Below are 22,102 nucleotides of genomic sequence, written 5' to 3'. Positions count from 1 at the left end.
CATGGCCCCAGTGATGTACTGGGCCATACGCACTACCCTCTGTAGTGCCTTGCGGTCGGAGGCTGAGCAGTTTTGAGGATCTAAGAACCCATGCCGATTCTTTTCAGTCTCCTGAGGGGGAATAGGCTTTGTCGTGCCCTCTTCATGACGATCTTGGTGTGTTTGGACCATGATAGTTTGTTGGTGATGTGGACAGCAAGAACTTGAAGCTCTCAACCTGCTCCACTACAGCCCAGTTGATGAGAATGGGGGTGTGCTCGGGCCTCCTTTTCCTGTAGTCCACAATCATCTCCTTTGTCTTGATCACGTTGAGGGAGAGGTTGTTGTCCTGGCACCACGCGGCCAGGTCTCTGACCTCCTTCCATATAGGCTGTCTCATCGTTGTCGGTGGTCAGGCCTACCACCGTTGTGTCGTCGGCAAACTTAATGATGGTGTTGGAGTCGTGCCTGGCCATGCAGTCATGGGTGAACAGGGACTACAGGAGGGGACTGAGCACGCACCCCTGAGGGGCCCCTGTGTTGAGGATCAGCGTGGCGGATGTGTTGTTACCTACTCTTACCACCTGGGGGCGGCCCATCAGGAAGTCCAGGATCCAGTTGCAGAGGGAGGTGTTTAGTCCCAGGGTCCTTAGATTATTGTTGAGCTTTGAGGGCACTATAGTGTTGAACGCTGAGCTGTAGTCAACGAATAGCATTCTCACATAGGTGTTCCTTTTGTCCAGGTGGGAAAGGGCAGTGTGTAGTGCCATAGAGATTGCATCATCTGCGGATCTGTTGGGGCGGTATGCAAATTGGAGTGGGTCTAGTGTTTCTGGGATAATGGTGTTTGTGAGACATGACCAGCCGTTCAAAGCACTTCACCGCTACAGACGTGAGAGCTACGGGTCGGTAGTCATTTAGGCATGTTACCTTAGTGTTCTTGGGCACAGGGACTGTGGTGGTCTGCTTGAAACATATTGGTACTACAGACTCAGTCAGGGACAGGTTGAAAATGTCAGTGAAGACACTTGCCAGTTGGTCAGCGCATGCTGATATTAATCAATATGCATCTAAAAGCAGTCAAAGGCACAGTTTTATAAACATTTGGGAAATTAGATTATATGATGTGAATTAGGCTGCGATAAATTCATAGCCCAAACATTTCCGGACCTCTTACCATTCTGTACTGGGTATCCAGCATCACTGTCTGGGACCGGCACTCAAAGTAACGCTCAAACAGAGACTTTGACATCCCCAACTTCCTTAGAAGTTCATTCTTAAAGATGGGACGTAGTTGTTTATGGTCACCGAGCAACACAATCTAGGAAGCGGAAAGAGGTTATTTCGCCATCAATCTTCATCACTTGCAAATGTGGTGATGACATTTAATAAACATATAGGATGGCTGGATTGGAATAAATGTAACAGTCAAACATGTGGTTTCCATATTTCATGTGTTTAATACCGTTCCATCTGATCCATTCCAGCCATTTCAATGACCCCATCATACTATAGCTCCTCCCACCAGCCTCCTCTGCTTGGGAAGCAGGTGAGAAAACAGGGTTGCTGTTAAGGCTTAGTTTAACAGATTCTGTATCAATGCAGTCTTTGTAGGGTTCTACTAAGCTAACATATGGAATTGTTTTAAGATGATCATACCATGGATCATTTAGCTATTTGATTTTTAATTTTAGGACCCCTTTATGTATATCATTTTATTTACATTTTATAAAATATAGAATTTCGACTTTATAACTATAGGCCATAGAAACACATTGAATAACACATTCAAAAATGTAAAAAAAAATAAGAAAAAAAATGTATCATAAGGAATAAGGTTTTGAAGTGTCTGTCCTAAATCTCGGCGATATAAGAAAGCTCAGGAAATATTGTAGTTTTTTTTTACCCATATTTAACCCCTTATTTTTGTTGCCACAAAACTACCTCCATACTTCCATTAATTTCCATGTGTTACCTACAGATGAGTCCTGTGACACTTGTGGGGGTCGTTCCGCAAAATTGAGAGTCTCCCCTTTCCACAGTGGGGTCATATTAATTTGTAGCCAAAACGGTTCGGACACTACAGACAGAAATTGGCACATCAGTGTTACCAACTTCAGAGTCCCGTGGGGCATGTGGGGGTCGTAGACGCTACAGATTTTCGGGATGTCTCCTGGTGTGACACTTTCAGATATCACTATCTTAAATTTACAGATTTTGATGGGGATTTTTTTGTTATATTTATTAGATTGACACACGGGTGCATCAATAGACTCTTATTTTAAACCCTCATACATGGAAATATCATTCTATAACAAAAAGTAAATGAATACATGAATTTTAACACACCTTTTCTGGTTTGTTGCTGACCAATGGGATGAGGGCCTGAGGTTCTGTTGCCATGGCACATTCATCAATAAGAATTTGGCGTGCACTGACTGTTTTAGTGAGGTTAGGAGAAGAGGCTGCTGTACAGGTGCACAGAATGACATCGTGCCTCTGCAGCTCATGCACACGAGCTTTATTCAGAAGCCTTTTGTAGCTAGAAGAAAAAACAAAACAAATGTACACACTTATATACACTGCTCAAAAAAATAAAGGGAACACTTAAACAACACAATGTAACTCCAAGTCAATCACACTTCTGTGAAATCAAACTGTCCACTTAGGAAGCAACACTGATTGACAATAAATTTCACATGCTGTTGTGCAAATGGAATAGACAACAGGTAGAAATTATAGGCAATTAGCAAGACACCCCCAATAAAGGAGTGGTTCTGCAGGTGGGGACCACAGACCACTTCTCAGTTCCTATGCTTCCTGGCTGATGTTTTGGTCACTTTTGAATGCTGGCGGTGCTTTCACTCTAGTGGTAGCATGAGACGGAGTCAACAACCCACACAAGTGGCTCAGGTAGTGCAGCTCATCCAGGATGGCACATCAATGCGAGCTGTGGCAAGAAGGTTTGCTGTGTCTGTCAGCGTAGTGTCCAGAGCATGGAGGCGCTACCAGGAGACAGGCCAGTACATCAGGAGACGTGGAGGAGGCCGTAGGAGGGCAACAACTCAGCAGCAGGACCGCTACCTCCGCCTTTGTGCAAGGAGGAGCAGGAGAAGCACTGCCAGAGCCCTGCAAAATGACCTCCAGCAGGCCACAAATGTGCATGTGTCTGCTCAAACGGTCAGAAATAGACTCCATGAGGGTGGTATGAGGGCCCGACGTCCACAGGTGGGGATTGTGCTTACAGCCCAACACCGTGCAGGACGTTTGGCATTTGCCAGAGAACACCAAGATTGGCAAATTCGCCACTGGCGCCCTGTGCTCTTCACAGATGAAAGAAGGTTCACACTGAGCACGTGACAGACGTGACAGAGTCTGGAGACGCCGTGGAGAACGTTCTGCTGCCTGCAACATCCTCCAGCATGACCGGTTTGGCGGTGGGTCAGTCATGGTGTGGGGTGGCATTTCTTTGGGGGGCCGCACAGCCCTCCATGTGCTCGCCAGAGGTAGCCTGACTGCCATTAGGTACCAAGATGAGATCCTCAGACCCCTTGTGAGACCATATGCTTGTACGGTTGGCCCTGGGTTCCTCCTAATGCAAGACAATGCTAGACCTCATGTGGCTGGAGTGTGTCAGCAGTTCCTGCAAGAGGAAGGCATTGATGCTATGGACTGGCCCGCCCGTTCCCCAGACCTGAATCCAATTGAGCACATCTGGGACATCATGTCTCGCTCCATCCACCAACACCACGTTGCACCACAGACTGTCCAGGAGTTGGCGGATGCTTTAGTCCAGGTCTGGGAGGAGATCCCTGAGGAGACCATCCGCCACCTCATCAGGAGCATGCCCAGGCGTTGTAGGGAGGTCATACAGGCACGTGGAGGCCACACACACTACTGAGCCTCATTTTGACTTGTTTTAAGGACATTACATCGAAGTTGGATTAGCCTGTAGTGTGGTTTTCCACTTTAATTTTGAGTGTGACTCCAAATCCAGACCTCCATGGGTTGATAAATTGGATTTCCATTGATTATTTTTGTGTGATTTTGTTGTCAGCACATTCAACTATGTAAAGAAAAAAGTATTTAATAAGATTATTTCTTTCATTCAGATCTAGGATGTGTTGTTTAAGTGTTCCCTTTATTTTTTTGAGCAGTATATATACATCAATCAGATGTAGGTTTATATTTTTTTTCATAAAAATTGCATTACAGCAAAATTCTTTACTTACTCCTCAACTTCTTCTTCTGTCAACTCCTCTCCCTTTGAGTCTATTGCTAGCTTTATTCTGTGGTCAAACTCTTTTATTGCCGTGGAATGTGGATTTTGTTCTTCCCGTATGCGATGATGCAAGGTAATATCTCTAAAAATGGTACAGATATGGTAAAATACTGTGATATGGTGAGTTTGTGTTATGTGAACCATTTGACAAAAACATGTTGAGACACTGGTCAGACATGATAAAGCCAGCCCTACGATCAGATTATCAAAGACAGAGATTCCCTGAAATAGTGGCCACAACTGCAGAGTGATGTGTGTATATTTTATACCGGAGTTCTGCCTTGGACCGCTCATGGCGAAGTGACCTGGGAGAGAGCTGAAGGACACTCCCTGGGTAAGGGTACTCCGCCATCTCCAGTTGTCGGCTGTACACCCTGAGGGGCTTCAACTTGTCTCCAAACTTCACCAGGCACTCTACAGAATGTTCAGAATTAATATAATGTTACCTAGAATGTTCCCTACAGAACCCGGATCATGTTTAAGCTGTGGTTGTATTATACATTATTTTGTAGAGACAATTTCAATTCAAGTATGAAGTAACTTGCCAGCAACCACATCGACAGACTTATTGGAAGGACCACAGCAAAGAATAACTTCTTTCTTGTCCTTGTCCTTCGGATTTTCAAATATCCTGGGGTTTTTGGAGTTCAGCACAAGGAACCAGTACACAATGTAAACTCCTAAAACAGTCTTTCCAGTCCCTATGAAACAGGTGTGTATTTTTTATTGCAGTAAACATAGCAATGGGCAATATAACAGCTTCAGGTATTCTGGTAGTAGTACTGTATTTCTTAACTTACCAGGTGGCCCTTGTATGATTGTGAAGTTGTTATTCAGAGCTTTCTCCACTGCATCAATTTGACTTTTATTCAGCTCTGGGAGACCCTCTGGTGCCTTTTCCCTTATGAGTTGGTACCGTGGTGGTACAACAGATTGCGACGCTACAATCCCAAGCAAGACCACAAAACAATACTTTCAAGCATATAGCTTAAAAACAAGGTTGTTGTAAATTCCCACAGATGTAAAATGGGGTTACTTTACCTCCTTTTGGAATGTGTTGTCCTAGGGCTATTTTCTGAACAAGCTCATTTGCAGACACAATGTTGTTCACAGCCATTTCTTTACGTCTAGACAGTAGAAATGCTAACAACCATTAATTATATATACTGAATTAATTATGGGAACATTATGTCCATCCAATAAAAATATGGGATAGTACTTTTACATTATCTTATTTTAAAGAGTGTACTTTAAAATAATCGTATTTTAAAATGTGAGTAGTACTTTATATTTGACTGCAGCAATTACCAGGTATTTACTAAAAATGGTAATTACATTTGAAGCACCATTTTGAAGACTTAAATAAGACTTAAATAAGAACTGGAAATGTAAAATAAAGTGTTACGGTAATACATTTGTTCAATGACAATTGTTCAATCTCTTTTTTTGCATACTAATTTAATACTTGCATGTCTGTCAGAAGCTTTGGGATTATCTCAACCGTGTATGTCGTCTTTCTCTGGTAGACACACTCCGGAATGGTATCCATTGGCAAGTGGTTGATGTAGAAGTGCACTTTTCTGGCTTGATTTTGGTTGTTTTTTGGTTCTTCAAACTTTGTTGTAACACCATGTGCTACCCATGTGTAATTCTTAGGGTCGACTACTTCCTCTGATTGGTCAGGGATTGAAGTCAGTTTCAATCCCCTTTTTCGGATGCACAGAAAGCACTTGCTAAGGTTGCATTCAATGGCCCATTCTTTAATGTATTTGAGTGGAAGGTCAAAACTTCCTTTCAGTCTGTTCCCTTGCTTCAAGTTCAGCTTCAGGTCCTCAATTATTATGCTGTCACTTTCATCCACAGCGTTGTCTGCAGACTCCATCTCACAAAGTGGTTGCCAGATCTTCACATACTCTCTTGCGTTGCTATATTCACTCTTAGATGGATAGTTTGCACATTTGGAGAAGCATTTGATAGGACTGTGGGCATGGTCTACACACACCTCAAATATTGGTTTGATGCACACCAACTGAACAGTGGGTGTCCAATAACCTTTTTTTCTTTCAGATGTCATTTGGACTTGAAGTGTGTCTCCTGGCTTCAAATCTAGGGTAAGATCAACATAGTGCTCCATTTCAATTTTTTCAGCTTGTCCATGTGCAGTTCTATGGGAGTCATTCCCAGCTTCAAGCAAATCCATCTTGGCATGTTTTAAAATACTCTTTACATTTTCTGTTTGTTTTGTTGTGGCATCTAGTATGAGAGACCTTGCTTTGTTCCATTTTTCATGGTCCATTGCATTAACAATGGCTTGCCAAGTCTTTTGTGGTAGCTTGATGCAGGCAGCTGAATTTTGCACCTTTTTTAGCTCTTGGTGAATATTGGCAGTGTCAATTGAGTACACTCGTCTTCTCCATGTCAGAGTCATTTGGTTCTCATTTGAATCATACAGTGGTTGATCCTCCAGTTGCAAATCTCTGTACATAACAGGAAAACACTCTGGAAAAGAGTGCCTGTCGAACGGAAATGACAGCTTGAAACTGTCTCCTACTGCTACACCAACAACAAATGCTAGCTTCAGAAAATGTTGTTTCTTCATGTTGATGGCAAAAGATATCATCGCAGCCTTCTTTTCATACTCATTGGCCTTCTTGTAGCTGTCTTCAATCTTCTGACACAGAATGTCAATGTCTTGTGGAGAATATTGGACTGGAGTGCCGCTTAGGACCGAATGCAAAAGCCTTTGCAGGATAATATCCATGTAGCGGCGTATGGGCGAGGATGCTTGTGTATAGGACTCAAGTTGCAAGGAATAGTGCCCAACTGTTGCCTTAAGGGATGAATTGGAACGGATGAAGTAGGCTTGGTCAAGACACTTCCTAAACTCATATATCACTGGAAGGAGTTGGGGGTAGATGTCATCTGTACCAATCAGATCAATCATTGTGTCAGTGTCAACTACCTCTTTCTTGGCAGCTGACAGGATCTCATTCCATATTGATGTTAGCACGTAGAAGCTTTTGCTCTCCATGGCCTCCTGGTCAAGTTTAATGTCATGGTCAAGGTTGTGCCTCAGGTGTGAGGACAGTGGTATGATGTCTTTGTATTGCTCTTTCAAGTCTTCTAACATTTCAGGGTCAGGTCTTACTTGACATCGGAGTGGAGTGCAGTTCTTGGTTTCATTTGCATTGATCAAAAATTCAGACACAGAATAGTTGAACAGTATACTAAGCTCCTCAATCATCTGACTGGATCTCCTCTTCCCTGGCTTATGGTGATCGTCCAATCGTTTATAGCTCCAATCCTTGCCAAGCCTGGCCTTCCTTTGGACTTTGGCAAAACGATATGCCACAGAAACACAGTCTTCTATAGTATCAAACTTGGCCTCTTCTTCTGACCGGTTACTGAGGATGTCCTCTGCCTCATCATAACACAACTTTCTATCGGACTTGATTTGCGAAAGCTGGAATTTCTTTTCAGTGATTTTGTGTGTTGCCTTGTCCACTTTTACCATTAACGAAACTACCTTTCGATCTCGACCAGGCAGGAGACTCAAGTGGTAGATGCTATCTGGTTTTGGGAACATGTAAACTGGTTCTTTTCTAGGGCTGTAAAATGTTGCACCATGTTTTTGTGCAGCAGCATCCAATGAATCGCCAAGATTCACGAAACTTGCCACATCTGCTATGTGGACTCCAACCTCATAATGGCTTTCCATGTCAATGACACTGATAGCATCATCCAAGTCTTGGGATTTCTTTGGGTCAACAGTGAAAGTAATCAACTTTCGGAGGTCCTTTCTGTTACCATTTTGGGTGTCTTCCCAGGAACATGGTTTAGCTAAAACATGGCTGGGAGGCAACGGTTGAACTTTAAATTCTGCATCCAAAATCCTTAAGCCCTCCTCCAAAGATGATCCTATGGAAAGAATATCTATCACGTTCCCTAACGGATAGGCATAGTTTCCTTTGTTTTCTGTTTTCGTTTTCCAGCAAAACACTTCCACCATAAATACATGATTGCGTTTGATTTCTTCATCAAGGTGTTGATATCTGACAATTTCCCATTCTCCATCATCGTGCTTCCATATTGGAATAAAATTGTGACTCTTCTTGCTGACCAAGGTACACATTTTGGTGGTGTTTGTGTTGAGGGGTACCATTATTTTTCGGAGGAATTGATATTCAGACTTCGTTTTGGGTTTCTGGTCATCTTCAACTTCAAGGGTACAAGCAAACACACGACGGGATTCAGCTGCCTTGATGGTGCCTAACACTTTTCCTTGTGGAATACCCTCACAAGGAACTACTTCGGCCACCACTTCATCACCACAGAAGGACTTGCCGAGGTTACCTCTACCTTTGATGATAATGTGGTTAGTTGGGTTGTCAAATGGAATGATATAACCTGAATTATGTTTCTCCATGACCAATTCACCTCGCTTGTACACATTGGGCTGCTCTCTCAACAACTGCAACAAGGCATCTCTTTCAACTTTGGCACTATCGTATGGTCTCTTTCGTTCCAGTACATGTTCACATTCTGAACTGTCTCCATAAGATGAATTGTAGTGTGCCCTGTTTTGCTCCTCTAGTAGTTCTTGGAGAATAGCATCCATGTCGTTCTCTGTATCAAACATGACTGACTGAGTGCTGCTCTCATCCAGGTATTCTGTCCTTTGGAATCTTGAGATTTCCATCAATGAAGTCATTGGTAAGGTGTTTCGGTTCAGCACTTCCCTTGCTAATACAATGGTGAATGTAGCTTCTCCAGATTCTTGAGCACTTCCCAAAGTAGCAAAGCGCAGCAGCATCTCCAACCACAACAACCTGGGATTGAGCCCTAGTCATGGCTGTGTTCAGCATGCGAGCATCGTTGAAAAACTCCACACAATATGAGTCAGGAGGGTGAAGGCTGTCACGGGTTTGAACGGCTGTCATTACTATTGCTCTGAACTGTTTGCCTGTCAAGAAATAATGAAAGTGTTATATGATTATATTATTTTGATGATTAGAAAGGTTTCAATACAAAGATTAAAATAAATGAAGTCAACAAAAATATTACAACAATGTATTATATTAACAAATCATGTGTTAATTTCTGACTGAGTCAACATATGCAGCTACTGTGAATGATGTCTCCTCGAATGCAGGAACATTGCCTTTAAAAGCCGCATTGTCCACAAAGCGCGATCTGAATAAATTCCAGCCCAAATCTTTGAGTTGTTTTCATGATAAATACCTTGAACATTGGATATATTCTCCACAGTCACTCGGTCAAGGAATCTTTTCTGAAGCTCTTTCCTGATCATTGAAACCTATGAAAAATACATAAATAATGTCAACCAAAAAAGTTAAGGACATAACACAACATTGACTTGGGAGAAGTTTTTCCTCATTCTCTCAGGAAATGCATTAGAATTCTTAAACTGTACATGGTAATTGATAAGTTTAAATGAGGAACAACTGTTTCACCTGTCATCGTTCAGAGAGGACACAGATTGAGCTTTGATCATGATTCCCCCATGCGATTGGCCAATCTCTGAGCAGATTTTGCACTATTTCAACCACGCATTCAACCTCGTCAAGATTAAACCATGACATGGATGTGGTGTCCAAGTGGGATTCTCCTCTGACATGGTGAAACCTCAGGGGGTGGCTGTTCGGATGAGCTGGAACATTACCAACAGCCTTGATGGCATCCGACTTGCCAACGTAGAAGTGAGTGGACACAAATTCTACTATCTCTTTTGTGGTGCGATAGTTCTCGTAAAAGAATATTCTGCTTTTCAAAGCTGTACTACTCTCACAGCCTTGATAGAAGTGGAACAGACGGTTCAGCAAAGAGTGATTGGAGTGTTGGTCATCGTCCATTGAAAATAGTTTTGGTCCCATCTGCATGTGATCTCCGGCTAGAACCACCCGAGTTACTGGCCCTGCCAGACCAAGGGGCATTAGGGCTTCACATTCGAGCATCTGGGAGGCTTCGTCAATCAGGATGTGGGTGAAGTAGCCATCGGAAAGCTTTAGGTCATTGAAGTGTCTTGCCATTGCAGTAGTTGTTATGACTATTCTGTGGTGATCCAAAGCAGATTTGGTAGGAGGTAGAAAAAACTGACCATCTTTGGATAGAAGGCAGTACTTCTGTGTGATCTCATCTGTAGAACTCACTAGAACCCCTTGTTTATTTGCTTTTATTCTCAGTGGCTTCATCTCAGGGTGTCCAGAGTTGACGTATGGATGGAAGTGGTCTTTGATATACAAATCTGCAGAGCTGACCAGAGAAAGAGAGGGGTTAACTATGCTTACCATTTAACAGTTCCACTAAAATGTGACTGTCCTTAAAACCAGAATGGAAAACTGGTCTCCCTACTTTTTCATGAAATGTATGTTGCACCAGTAATTAAAAAGCAGGTACATTGCAACTACAAGTGTGTGTGTGTGTGTTAACATTTGCATTCAAATCTGTGTGTTAACATTGGGATTAATACAAGGCATAATACTTATAAATGTTAATTTATAACTGTCAAACCCATATGAGGCTTACACAATTCAAATGATTGATGAGCAAACTCATGACAGCCCTATGACCTAACTGTGTTATGTTAATTAATCATTACACAGAGGTCAAATAAACGTATTTTGTTGCAAATCTGATGTTTACAAAAATCTCACATGTTATTAACAGTTTTAAGCACCATTATGTAACAATGCATGCCTGTCAACTCAGGGCTGGGGTTTATTCAAACTGAAGAAGTAAACTTGAATAATAATTCAAAATGCATCTATTTTCAATGACTTCTCAATAAACGTAGCTATTTATTTCAAATGTTGTTTTTTTTAAAATTTATATTAAAATAACTTCCTGAATTTACTGCATGTAAACTAAATGCATTATGTAAGACTGAACATATACAGCAGATTCGGAAAGTATTCAGACCCCTTCCCTTTTCCACATTTTGTTGCGTTACAGCCAATATTCTAAAATTGATTAAATTATTTTTCCATCATCAATCAACACACAATACCCATAATGACAAAGCGAAAACAGGTTTTAACAATTTTCTGCAATTTGTTTTTAAAAATACAACAAAAAACTGAAATACCTTATTTACATAAGTATTCAGACCCTTTGCTATGAGACTCGAAATTGAGCTCAGGTGCATCCTGTTTCCATTGATCATCCTTGGAGTTTCTACAACTTGGTTGGAGTCCACCTGTGGTAAATTCAATTGAGTGGACATGATTTGGAAAGGCACACACCTATCTACAGTACAAGTCAAAAGTTTGGACCGACCTACTCATTCCAGGGTTTTTCTTTATTTATCAATTTTCGTCATTGTGGTATAATAGTGAAGACATCAAAACTATGAAATAACACATATAAAATCATGTAGTAAGCAAACAAGTGTTAAACAAATCAAAATGTATTTTATATTTGAGATTCTTCAAAGTAGCCTTCCTTTGCCTTGATGACAGCTTTGCACACTCTTGGCATTCTCTCAACCAGCTTCATGAGGTAGTTACCTGGAATGCATTTCAATGAACAGGTGAGCCTTGTTGAAAGATCATTTGTGGAATATCTTCTTGTTTAAGTTAATTTGTAGTAAAAGACCAAGTCCATATTATGGCAAGAACAGCTCAAATAAGAAAAGAGAAATGACAGTCCATCATTACTTGAAGACATAATGTGCAGTTGCAAAAACCATCAAGCGCTATGATGAAACTGGCTTTCTTGAGGACCACCACAGGAAAGGAAGACCCAGACTTACCTCTGCTGCAGAGGATATGTTAATTAGAGCTACCAGCCTCAGAAATTGCAGCCAAAATAAATGCTTCAGAATTCAAGTAACAGACACATCTCAACATCAACTGTTCAGAGGAGACCGCGTGAATCGGGCCTTCATGGTCGAATTGCTGCAAAGAAACCACTGCTAAAGGACACCAATAATAAGAAGAGACATGCTTTGGCCAAGAAACACGAGCAATGGACATTAGACTGGTGGAAATCTGTCTTTTGGTCTGAGTCCAAATGTATTTGTTTTTTGGTTCCAACCACCGTGTCTTTGTGAGACGCAGAGTAGGTGAACGGATGATCTCTGCATATGTGGTTCCCCCGTGAAGCATGGAGGAGGAGGTGTGATGGTGTGGGGGTGCTTTGCTGGTGACACTGTCAGTGATTTATTTATTATTCAAGGCACACTTAACCAGCATGGCTACCACAGCATTCGGCAGTGATACGCCATCTCATCTGGTTTGCGCTAAGTGAGACTATCATTTGTTTTTCAACAGGACAATGACCAAACACACCTCCAGGCTGTTTAAGGGATATTTGACGAAGAAGGAGCGTGATAGAGTGCTGCATCAGATGACCTGGCCTCCAGAATCACTCAACCTCAACCCAATTGAGATGGTTTGGGATGAGTTGGACCGAAGAGTGAAGGAAAAGCAGCCAACAAGTAGTCAGCATATGTGGGAACTGCTTCACGACTGTTGGAAAAGCACTTCAGGTGAAGCTGGTAGAGAGAATGTAGAAAATTGTAAAAATAAAGAAAAACCCTTGAATGAGTAGGTTTGTCCAAACTTTTGACCGGTACTGTATATAAGGTCCCACAGTTGACAGTGCATGTCAGAGCAAATACCTAGCCATGAGGTCAAAGGAATTGTCCGTAGAGCTCTGAGACAGGATTGTGTCAAGGCACAGATCTGGGGAAAGGTACCAAAACATTTCTGCGGCATTGAAGGTCCCCAAGAACATGGTGCCCTCCATCATTCTTAAATGGAAGAAGATTGGAACCATCAAGACTCTGGCTGCCTGGCCAAACTAAGCAATCAGGGGAGAAGGGCCTTGGTCAGTGAGGTGGCCAAGAGTCTGATGGTCACTCTGACAGAGCTCCAGAGTTCCTCTGTGGAGATGGGAGAACGTTCCAGAAGGACAACCATCTGTGCAGCACTCCCCCAGTCAGGCCTTTACGGTCGAGTGGCCAGACGGAAGCCACTTCCTAGTAAAAGGCACATGACAGCCCGTTTGGAGTTTGCCAAAAGGCACCTAAAGGACTCTCAGACCATGAGAAGCAAGATTCTCTGGTCTGATGAAACCAAAATTGAACTCTTTGGCCTGAATGCCAACTCTTTGGCCTGAATGTCATGTCTGGAGGAAACCAGCCACCATCCAGGCACCATGGTCGTGGCAGCATCATGCTCTGGGGATGTTTTTCAGCGGCAGGGACTGAGACTAGTCAGGATCGAGGGAAAGATGAACGGAGCAAAGTACATAGGGATCCTTGATGAAAACCTGCACCAGAGCGCTCAGGACCTCAGACTGGGAGAAAGGTTCACCTTCCAACAGGACAATGACCCAAAGCACACTGCCAAGACAACGCAGGAGTGGCTTTGGGACTAATCTATGAATGTCCTTGAGTGGTCCAGCCAGAGCCCGGACTTGAACCCGATCGAACATCTCTGGAGAGACCTAACAAAAGCTGTGCAGCAACGCACCCCATCCAACCTGACAGAGCTTCAGAGGATCTGCAGAGAAGAATGGGAGAAACTCCCCAAATACAGGTGTGCCAAGCTTGTAGCGTCATACCCAAGAAGACTTGAGGCTGTAATCGCTTCCAAAGATGTTTCAACAAAGTACTGAGTAAGGGTCTGAATACTTATGTCATTGTGATATTTCATTCTTTAATTTTTTTAAATAAATATTAAAAAAAACTTTTTTCCTTTGTCATTATGGGGAATTGTGCGTAGATTGATGAGGGAAAACTATTTAATCAATTTTAGAATAAGGCTGTAATGTAACAAAATGTGGAAAACGTAAAGGTGTCTGAATACTTTCCGAATGCACTATAGTAAAGTACTAGAAAGTTAAACTCAATGTAAGTGAATCTATATAGAACACTGGAGTCATTACCTGTTGGTGAGGGTGCAGATCAGTACTCTGGTGTGTGGCTGCCGTACCAGCTCTTTGGCTGCTGTAGCAAGCGTGAAGGTTTTCCCAGTTCCAAACGGTCCATAAATGAGGAGTGGTGCCACACCACTTCCATCTGAGTCCCCTACGATGAAATCAATGGCTGCATGCTGCTTTGCATTGAGTTTGGGATATTCAATTTCATTAACAGGGACAATGCAGTTCCTGAAGTCTGGCAACACTCTCTCTGTGTCTGGAAGGACATCTATGGCTTTGTGCATCTCACAGAACTTCAGACAATTCAGGTGGAACTGGACCTCCATTACATATGTTTCGTTTCTTTGGAGCTTCAGATCAGAGCAGCATCTTTTAGACAGCTGCAAGTGCATTTTATTCTCACTTGTGGCATCTCGGAGGATGATGGCTTCGTAGACCTTATGACTTTGATTATCTGAAGATACTGGTGCTATGAGAGCTGACTGGACGCTTCGCCTAAGCACCCAACCCTCTGGGCTGTCTGGGGTTAGAGTATAAGGGACTGAGACGGCACAGAATAGTTCCCCTAGAGGAGCCATCTTCATTCCAAACTGAGGGTCGTCTAGGGTCACAGACAAGGTGATGGTCCCTCGAACATTGAGTCTAAAACCCGAAAGAAAATGAAGAGACTTAAACCATGTTCACATCTAACATTAGGAGAGACGAGATAAAACTAGACACATCAAAAAGACAAGACGCGTGGTTGAGACTGTTTCCACAGTAAAATTGACACTATACAATGACATGATAAAACTTTGAAATAAATTTGCTACTTTTCTAGCAAGCGAGTATAATGTAACACAAGCAGCCACTTGCTCACCAGAGACAGGGCATACTCTGAGTTGAGAGCAGGGTTTCCGTTAGCCGGTAATAACCAGATTTTGATTTTTTTAAATGTAAAAGCAGATAAATAAAATTAGGGGAAGGAGAATAAAGAATTACATTGCGAAGTCATGCTTTTTAGCCTATTCATTGATGGAAATACCAGTCGATGGAAATACATTTGACTGGTCATGCTTATAGGTCTATAGGTTAATTAACATAATTTCATGGAAAAATGTAATTGCCGTGTGTGGACAGTAGCCTATGTTCATTTTGGATCTTACTTATCACACAGGTACTGCATACAGAGCCTTTGAGTGGAAAATATGTCAGATAGTGCAAGAGCTGCTGCTGCAGCATTTTATGGTGCTTGACACTGGGAACTTTGAAAAATACGAGGTCAAATCATAACGTCAGTGATCTTCAGGTCGGAGCACTAGAAAGAGGCCAGAATTCCCGAGTTGGAAGACCGTTCAAATAGATTTTTCCCAGTCGGAGATAGTGTTTTTCCCAGTTGCCTTGAATGCACTGAAGTCATAAGTCGAGATTTACGAATTCCCAGTTATTTTGAACGCGGCATCAAACAGCAATGTAAGGCATGCTTCATCAGCGCGTCACTCTCTACTTTGCAATGAGCTGGAGGCAGTATGCATTTTGAAAACATATAGCCTACTTTATTGTTTGGAACCTGAACGTTGTAATATATTGAACAAAAATATAAACGCAACATGTAAAGAGCTGATCCCATGTTTCATGAGCTGAAATGAAAGATCCTGGAATTGTTCCATACGCACAAAAAGCTTATTTCTCTCAAATGTTGTGCACAACTTTGTTTATGCTCCTGTTAGTGAGCATGTCTCCTTTGCCAAGATAATCCATCCACCTGACGGGTGTGGCATATCAAGAAGCTGATTAAACAGCATGATCATTACTGATAGAAGAATTTGAATGTTTAACCTGTTGGGGATAGGGGGCAGTATTTGCACGGCCGGATAAAAAACGTACCCGATTTAATCTGGTTACTACTCCTGCCCAGTAACTAGAATATGCATACAATTGTTTGATTTGGATAGAAAACACTCCAAAGTTTCTAAAACTGTTTGAATGGTGTCTGTGAGTATAACAGAACTCATTTGGCAGGCCAAAACCTGAGAAGATTCCAAACAGGAAGCGCCCTCTCTGACCATTTCTTGGCCTTCTTTGTTATCTCTATCCAAAACAAAGGATCTCTGCTGTAACGTGACATTTTCTAAGGCTCCCATAGGCTCTCAGAAGGCGCCAGAACGTTGAATGATGACTTTGCAGCCCATGGCTGAAAAACAGTAGCGCATTTGGTAAGTGGTCGATCTGAGAACAATGAGACGGGTGCGCGCGTGCACGAGACGACTCCATTTTCAACTTTGAGTCTTTGAACGAAAACAGGGTTTCCCGGTCGGAATATTATCGCTATTTTACGAGAAAAATCGCATAAAAATTGATTTTAAACAGCGTTTGACATGCTTCCAAATACGTTAATGGAATATTTAGACATTTTTTGTCACGATACGCGCCGGGCACGTCACCCTTCGTTACCCTTCGGATAGTGTCTTGAACGCACGAACAAAACGCCGCTATTTGGATATAACTATGGATTATTTGGAACCAAACCAATATTTGTTATTGAAGTAGAAGTCCTGGGAGTGCATTCTGACGAAGAACAGCAAAGGTAATCAAATTTTTCTTATAGTAAATCTGAGTTTGGTGAGTACCAAACTTGGTGGGTGTCAAAATAGCTAGCCTGTGATGGCCGGGCTATCTACTCAGAATATTGCAAAATGTGCTTTCACCGAAAGCTGGCTGTTGACTAGGGTGGGACGCAAACGTCCCACCTAGCCCAGAGAGGTTAAAGGTAAGGACTAAAGTATTCCACCCAAAATTGTATAACTGTGTGAAATGTGTTAGACTCATAAGAATATAATCTGAGAATGTGTGTGGTATGGTCCTGCCGTACATACCTACACGTACGCTACGGTCACAAGACGCAGGCCTCCTAATTGTCCCTAGAATTTCTAAGCAAACGGCTGGAGGTAGGGCTTTCTCCTATAGAGCTCCATTTTTATGGAATGGTCTGCCTACCCATGTGAGAGACGCAGACTCAGTCTCAACCTTTAAGTCTTTACTGAAGACTTATCTTTTCAGTAGGTCCTATGATTAAGTATAGTCTGGCCCAGGAGTGTGAAGGTGAACGGAAAGGCTGGAGCAACGAACCGCCCTTGCTGTCTCTGCCTTGCCGGTTCCCCTCTCTCCACTGGGATTCTCTGCCTCTAACCCTTTTTACAGGGGCTGAGTCACTGGCTTACTGGTGTTCTTCCATGCCGTCCATGGGAGGGGTGCGTCACTTGAGTGGGTTGAGTCACTGACGTGGTCTTCCTGTCTGGGTTAGCGCCACCCCCCCCCTTGGGTTGTGCCGTGGCGAAGATCTTTGTGGGCTATACTCGGCCTTGTCTTAGGACGGTAAGTTGGTGGTTGGAGACATCCCTCTAGTGGTGTGGGGGCTGTGCTTTGGCAAAGTGGGTGGGGTTATATCCTGCCTGTTTGGCCCTGTCCGGAGGTATCATCGGATGGGGCCACAGTGTCTTCTGATCCCTCCTGTCTCAGCCTCCAGTATTTATGCTGCAGTAGTTTATGTGTCGGGGGGCTAGAGTCAGTCTGTTACATCTGGAGTATTTTTCTTGTCTTATCCGGTGTCCTGTGTGAATTTAAATATGCTCTCTCTAATTCTCTCTTTCTCTCTTTCTTTCTTTCTCTCGGAGGACCTGAGCCCTAGGACCATGCCTCAGGACTACCTGGCATGATGACTCCTTGCTGTCCCCAGTCCACCTGGCCGTGCTGCTGCTCCAGTTTCAACTGTCCTGCCTGCGGCTATGGAACCCTGACCTGTTCACCGGACGTGCTACCTGTCCCCGACCTGCTGTTCTCAACTCTCTAGAGACAGCAGGAGCAGTAGAGATACTCTCAAAGATCGGCTATGAAAAAGCCAACTGACACTTACTCTTGAGTTGCTGACTTGTTGCACCCTCGACAACTACTATGATTATTATTATTTGACCATGCTGGTCATTTATGAACATTTTAACATCTTGACCATGTTCTGTTATAATATCCACCCGGCACAGCCAGAAGAGGACTGGCCACCCCTCATAGCCTGGTTCCTCTCTAGGTTTCTTCCTAGGTTTTGGCCTTTCTAGGGAGTTTTTCCTAAGGAGTTTTTCCTAGCCACCGTGCTTCTTTCACATGCATTGCTTGCTGTTTGGGGTTTTAGGCTGGGTTTCTGTACAGCACTTTGAGATATCAGCTGATGTACGAAGGTACATTTGATTTGATTTTTGATTTGATTTGTGTAGCTCTGTTAGAATTCTAGAACTAGGGCATTATATTATTTTGTAGATATGCAAGCAGGGTGCAGCTGCAAAACAGATAACAGAAAACCATTAGAGGTTTTCCAACCAAGGGGCCCCCAACGGGGGAGGAGAAGTGAAAGACTTGAAGAATGTGACAAGATCGATAGTTCTTTCTCTATTCTGAGGTCAGTGGAAAAAAACGGTTTGTTTGAACAGGGAGTAGCCTAAGATAAGAATTTGTGTGTGTATAAAAGCTCTCTGAATAAAGAATTGACCTATTGCAGACTGAGACTTTGTCTATTTCTTCAAACTGGAGTTTTACAGCCTTCAGGAATTAGACAGATATATAAAATAGTTCAGTTAGAACATTGAAATAGAAATTCTCGTGACAATTACACAGGTGCACCTTGTGCTGGGAAAAATGTGCAGTTTTGTTACACAATACAATGCAACCGATTTCTCAAGTTTTAAGGGAGCATGCAATTGGTATGCTGACTGCAGGAATGTCCACCAGAGCGGCTGCCGGAGAATTGAATGTTAAAACTATCAGAACCCATTTCGGGAAGCTCATCTGCGTGCTGGTTGTCGTCACCAGGGTCTTGACCTGACTGCAGTTCAGTGTCGTAACCAACTTCAGTGGGCAAATGCTCACCTTTGATGGCCACTGGTATGTTGCAGAAGTGTGCTCTTCATGGATGAATCCCGGTTTCAACTGTACCAGGCAGATCTGTTTTCTGATGTCAACATTGTGAACAGAGTGCCGAATGGTGGCGGTGGGGTTATGGTATTGTCAGGCATAAACTACGGACAATGATCACAATTGCATTTTATCGATGGTAATTTGAGATCCTGAGGCCTATTGTCATGCCATTCATCTGCCGCTATCACCTCATGTTTCAGCATGATAATGCAGGAACCCATGTTGCAAGGATCTGTACACAATTCCTGGTAGCTGAAAATGTCCCAGTTATTTTATGGCCTGCATACTCCGATGCTGTTGGAAGTGGTGTTGGAGGGCCAGTAGGAGGCACCCTTTCCTCTGGTCCCCAAAAAATAATATCCCAATACCCCAGGGAAATGACTGGGGACGTGGCTCTGTGTAGGGCGCTGTCATTTGGGCTGGGACGTTAAATGGGTGTCCTGACTATCTGTGGTCACTGAAGATCCCATGGCACTTATCGTAGGGGTGTTAACACCCTGGTGTCCTGGCTAAATTCTCAATCTTGCCCTCATATGGTCACCTAATCATCCCTAGCTTACATTTGGCTCATTCATCCCCCTGTAGCTATTTCCCAGGTCGTTGCTGTAAATTACAATGTGTTCTCAGTCAACTTACCTGGTCAAATAAATGGTGGTCGGTCCCACGAGATACTGACTGGTTTTCTGATCCACACCCCTACTTTTTTTAAAGGTATCTGTGAGCAACAGATGCACATCTGTATTCCCAGTCATGTGAAATCCATAGATTGGGGCTTAATGAATTTATTTCAATCGACTGATTTCCTTATATGAACTGTAACTCAGTAAAATCTTTGAAATTGTTGCATTTTGTTTATATTTTTGTTCAATGTACATATTATGAGGCATGTCTCACCTTACTTCAAAGTAGCCATTAGATTTAGTCTCTTTCAACATTTCTAACAGATTGTGTGCAGAGCCCTTCTGACAACTATTTTCCCCATAATTGCATTATGGTGCGAACATTCGCACTTAGCCTACTGCCTTGTGTGCATTGCTATGCTTATAATGTGAAGAAATAATAGTTTATCAACCTTTCAAGCTAAATGTTCTTATCTGTTGCATCACTCATTGGTTTTAAAGTTGTTTTTTTGTAGCCTAGGCCTACTGGTTTTATGAATTTGTGGGACAGTCCAAGTGTATTTGGAATATGCCATTTCTTTCTCGACAACCTGACCAATAGAATAGGTAGCCTAAACCTTTCTACTATAGTAGATTGACACAGGCTAGTGATTTTGCTGTGCGTTACTCATCTTGTTGGCTGAGGAAAAGTACATGTGGACATCTATTCTAACATGTACAAAGTGCACATCAGAATTCAGTAAGAAGAGCCCCACATCGCTCTATCTTCGACTTGAATGTTCTGTTAATATAAATGAACATATTCTAAATGTGATTTCTGTCATTCTGAGCACTGTGGGTGGACACCCTAATCAGGTTACGCACCTAATGCATGGGTCTAGTAAATTTCTCAAATGTCTGGGCAATTAAAATGTTGGCGGTCAAATGTCCAGCACCACATGTTCCTAACGGAAACCCTGGTTGAGAGAAATTTGAGCACCTTAGGCTTACTAACTGGAGCTTCAGATCAAGCAAACTTTGTTTGAAAACTGCATTAAACCATCTAGCCTTGTCTCTGCTGTTAGATGTGAACCGGACTTTAGAGGTTGTTTTTTTATGTGTATTTATAATAGTATTGGAGACAAAGCCATGAAAAAGTTACTGGTGTTATTACCTTGAAACTACCTGATCTTCTGCCTGCTCCTCTGTGTACAGGAAGCTGTGCATTTTCTTTTTGTAGTTCTGGTGATTCATGGCCGTGTTGCTGTCATCAAGTGGTTTAAACTGCAAGCTAATCTGAGGGGGCTTGTACTCCTTCAGAAGCTCTTCCTGTACTTCTGTCTTGTCCATGCATGGGACGATGACCCTGTTCCCCCGATGCCAGTGTTCCAGATTCTGGGATGGGCGGCCAAAATCCTCAGGTGGCTCCTCGAGGTTAGGGGATGGCTGCTGTCTGACTTTAACTTTGAGTTTCTGTAGGAGGACTGGCCTCATGTCGAAGTCAAACACCAACCACTGTTCATAAAGACCCGGGTTGTTGGATTTGAAGGACACAGTGATGTCATAGGTCATGTCTGAGTTACATAACTGTTCACCAGTGGAGTAAGTGCAGGGTTCAGGACTGTTTTCATCCAGGGAGAAAGAGGCTCCAGGTTCCTGTTTCAGTAATGCTACATGTGCAAGTAGTCTCTGTGAAGACACAGGCAAAATGCACAGGTGACCAATGACATTAAATAAACAATGAAAGTGGAGACATCACAAACAGCAAAATGTAAACTTAGCTGGAGCCACCCCACTGGGCACACACTGGTTGAATCAACGTTGTTTCCATGTAATGTCAATGAAATCTCGGATTTAATTGACGTTTGTGCCCTGTGGGACCTCATTATTATTAGAGGCATGACGCAACGTTAGAGTAGATAGCTTAAAGTGGAACAACAGCGTTTTAACTACTTTGCCGATATGAAAAAGACAATCACAATATCAGTCAAAAATGTACAATTCCCAGTTAATGCTACAAAACCAACTTCATAAGAGGTTTTACAAATAGGTTCTATTTGACTCAAAATTCAATGACCTACAGTAAGGTATTGTTGGCAGAATAGATAGATGCAGTTCAACGCATGATTAATATAATTCACCAATATTTTTCTTTCTATTCCAAAAATGTTTGCTATCAGGTTGTAAATCACAGCTGGCCTGGTACATTGTTTGCTGCCTCCACCCATTCGGGATGCACTTTTTCAGTTTCAATGACTCAATATTTTGGACAAAAACAGACAAATGTAACTAAGGCTGGGAATGTCAATACAATCAAACTTGCAAGGGCAATGATCACAAGTCAGGAATAATGTGGCTAATAGGCTAGCGTATCTATTTATGTAGATTTTTATTT

General features: G+C 42.6%; 1 protein-coding gene across 6 annotated transcripts in view; it reads right to left on the bottom strand.

The window, feature by feature from the left end:
• Window positions 1–22,102, bottom strand: part of LOC106565269 (helicase with zinc finger domain 2) — a 40,334-nt gene that overhangs the window by 1,903 nt on the left and 16,329 nt on the right. For 2 of the 6 annotated variants that reach the window (XR_006757998.1, XR_006757999.1), the window contains 5 exons: window positions 20,882–21,396; window positions 14,174–14,809; window positions 9,736–10,534; window positions 9,503–9,578; window positions 8,018–9,224 (listed from right to left, as the gene is read on the bottom strand). Coding sequence is in view for 4 of the 6 variants with exons in the window: in XM_014132184.2 (XP_013987659.2) it covers window positions 1,157–1,300; window positions 2,329–2,521; window positions 4,212–4,343; window positions 4,531–4,675; window positions 4,807–4,962; window positions 5,062–5,202; window positions 5,303–5,388; window positions 5,731–9,074 (4,341 nt within the window). In the remaining 2 variants the exon portion in view is untranslated. The other 4 variants (XM_014132184.2, XM_045691423.1, XM_045691424.1 and 1 more) reach the window with 4 other exon arrangements.

The sequence above is a fragment of the Salmo salar genome, chromosome ssa12, assembly GCF_905237065.1.
Source record: "Salmo salar chromosome ssa12, Ssal_v3.1, whole genome shotgun sequence".
Classification (NCBI taxonomy): domain Eukaryota; kingdom Metazoa; phylum Chordata; class Actinopteri; order Salmoniformes; family Salmonidae; genus Salmo; species Salmo salar.
The sequence above is the reverse complement of the archived record's forward strand: the minus strand, read 5'-3'. Positions and strand labels throughout refer to the sequence as shown.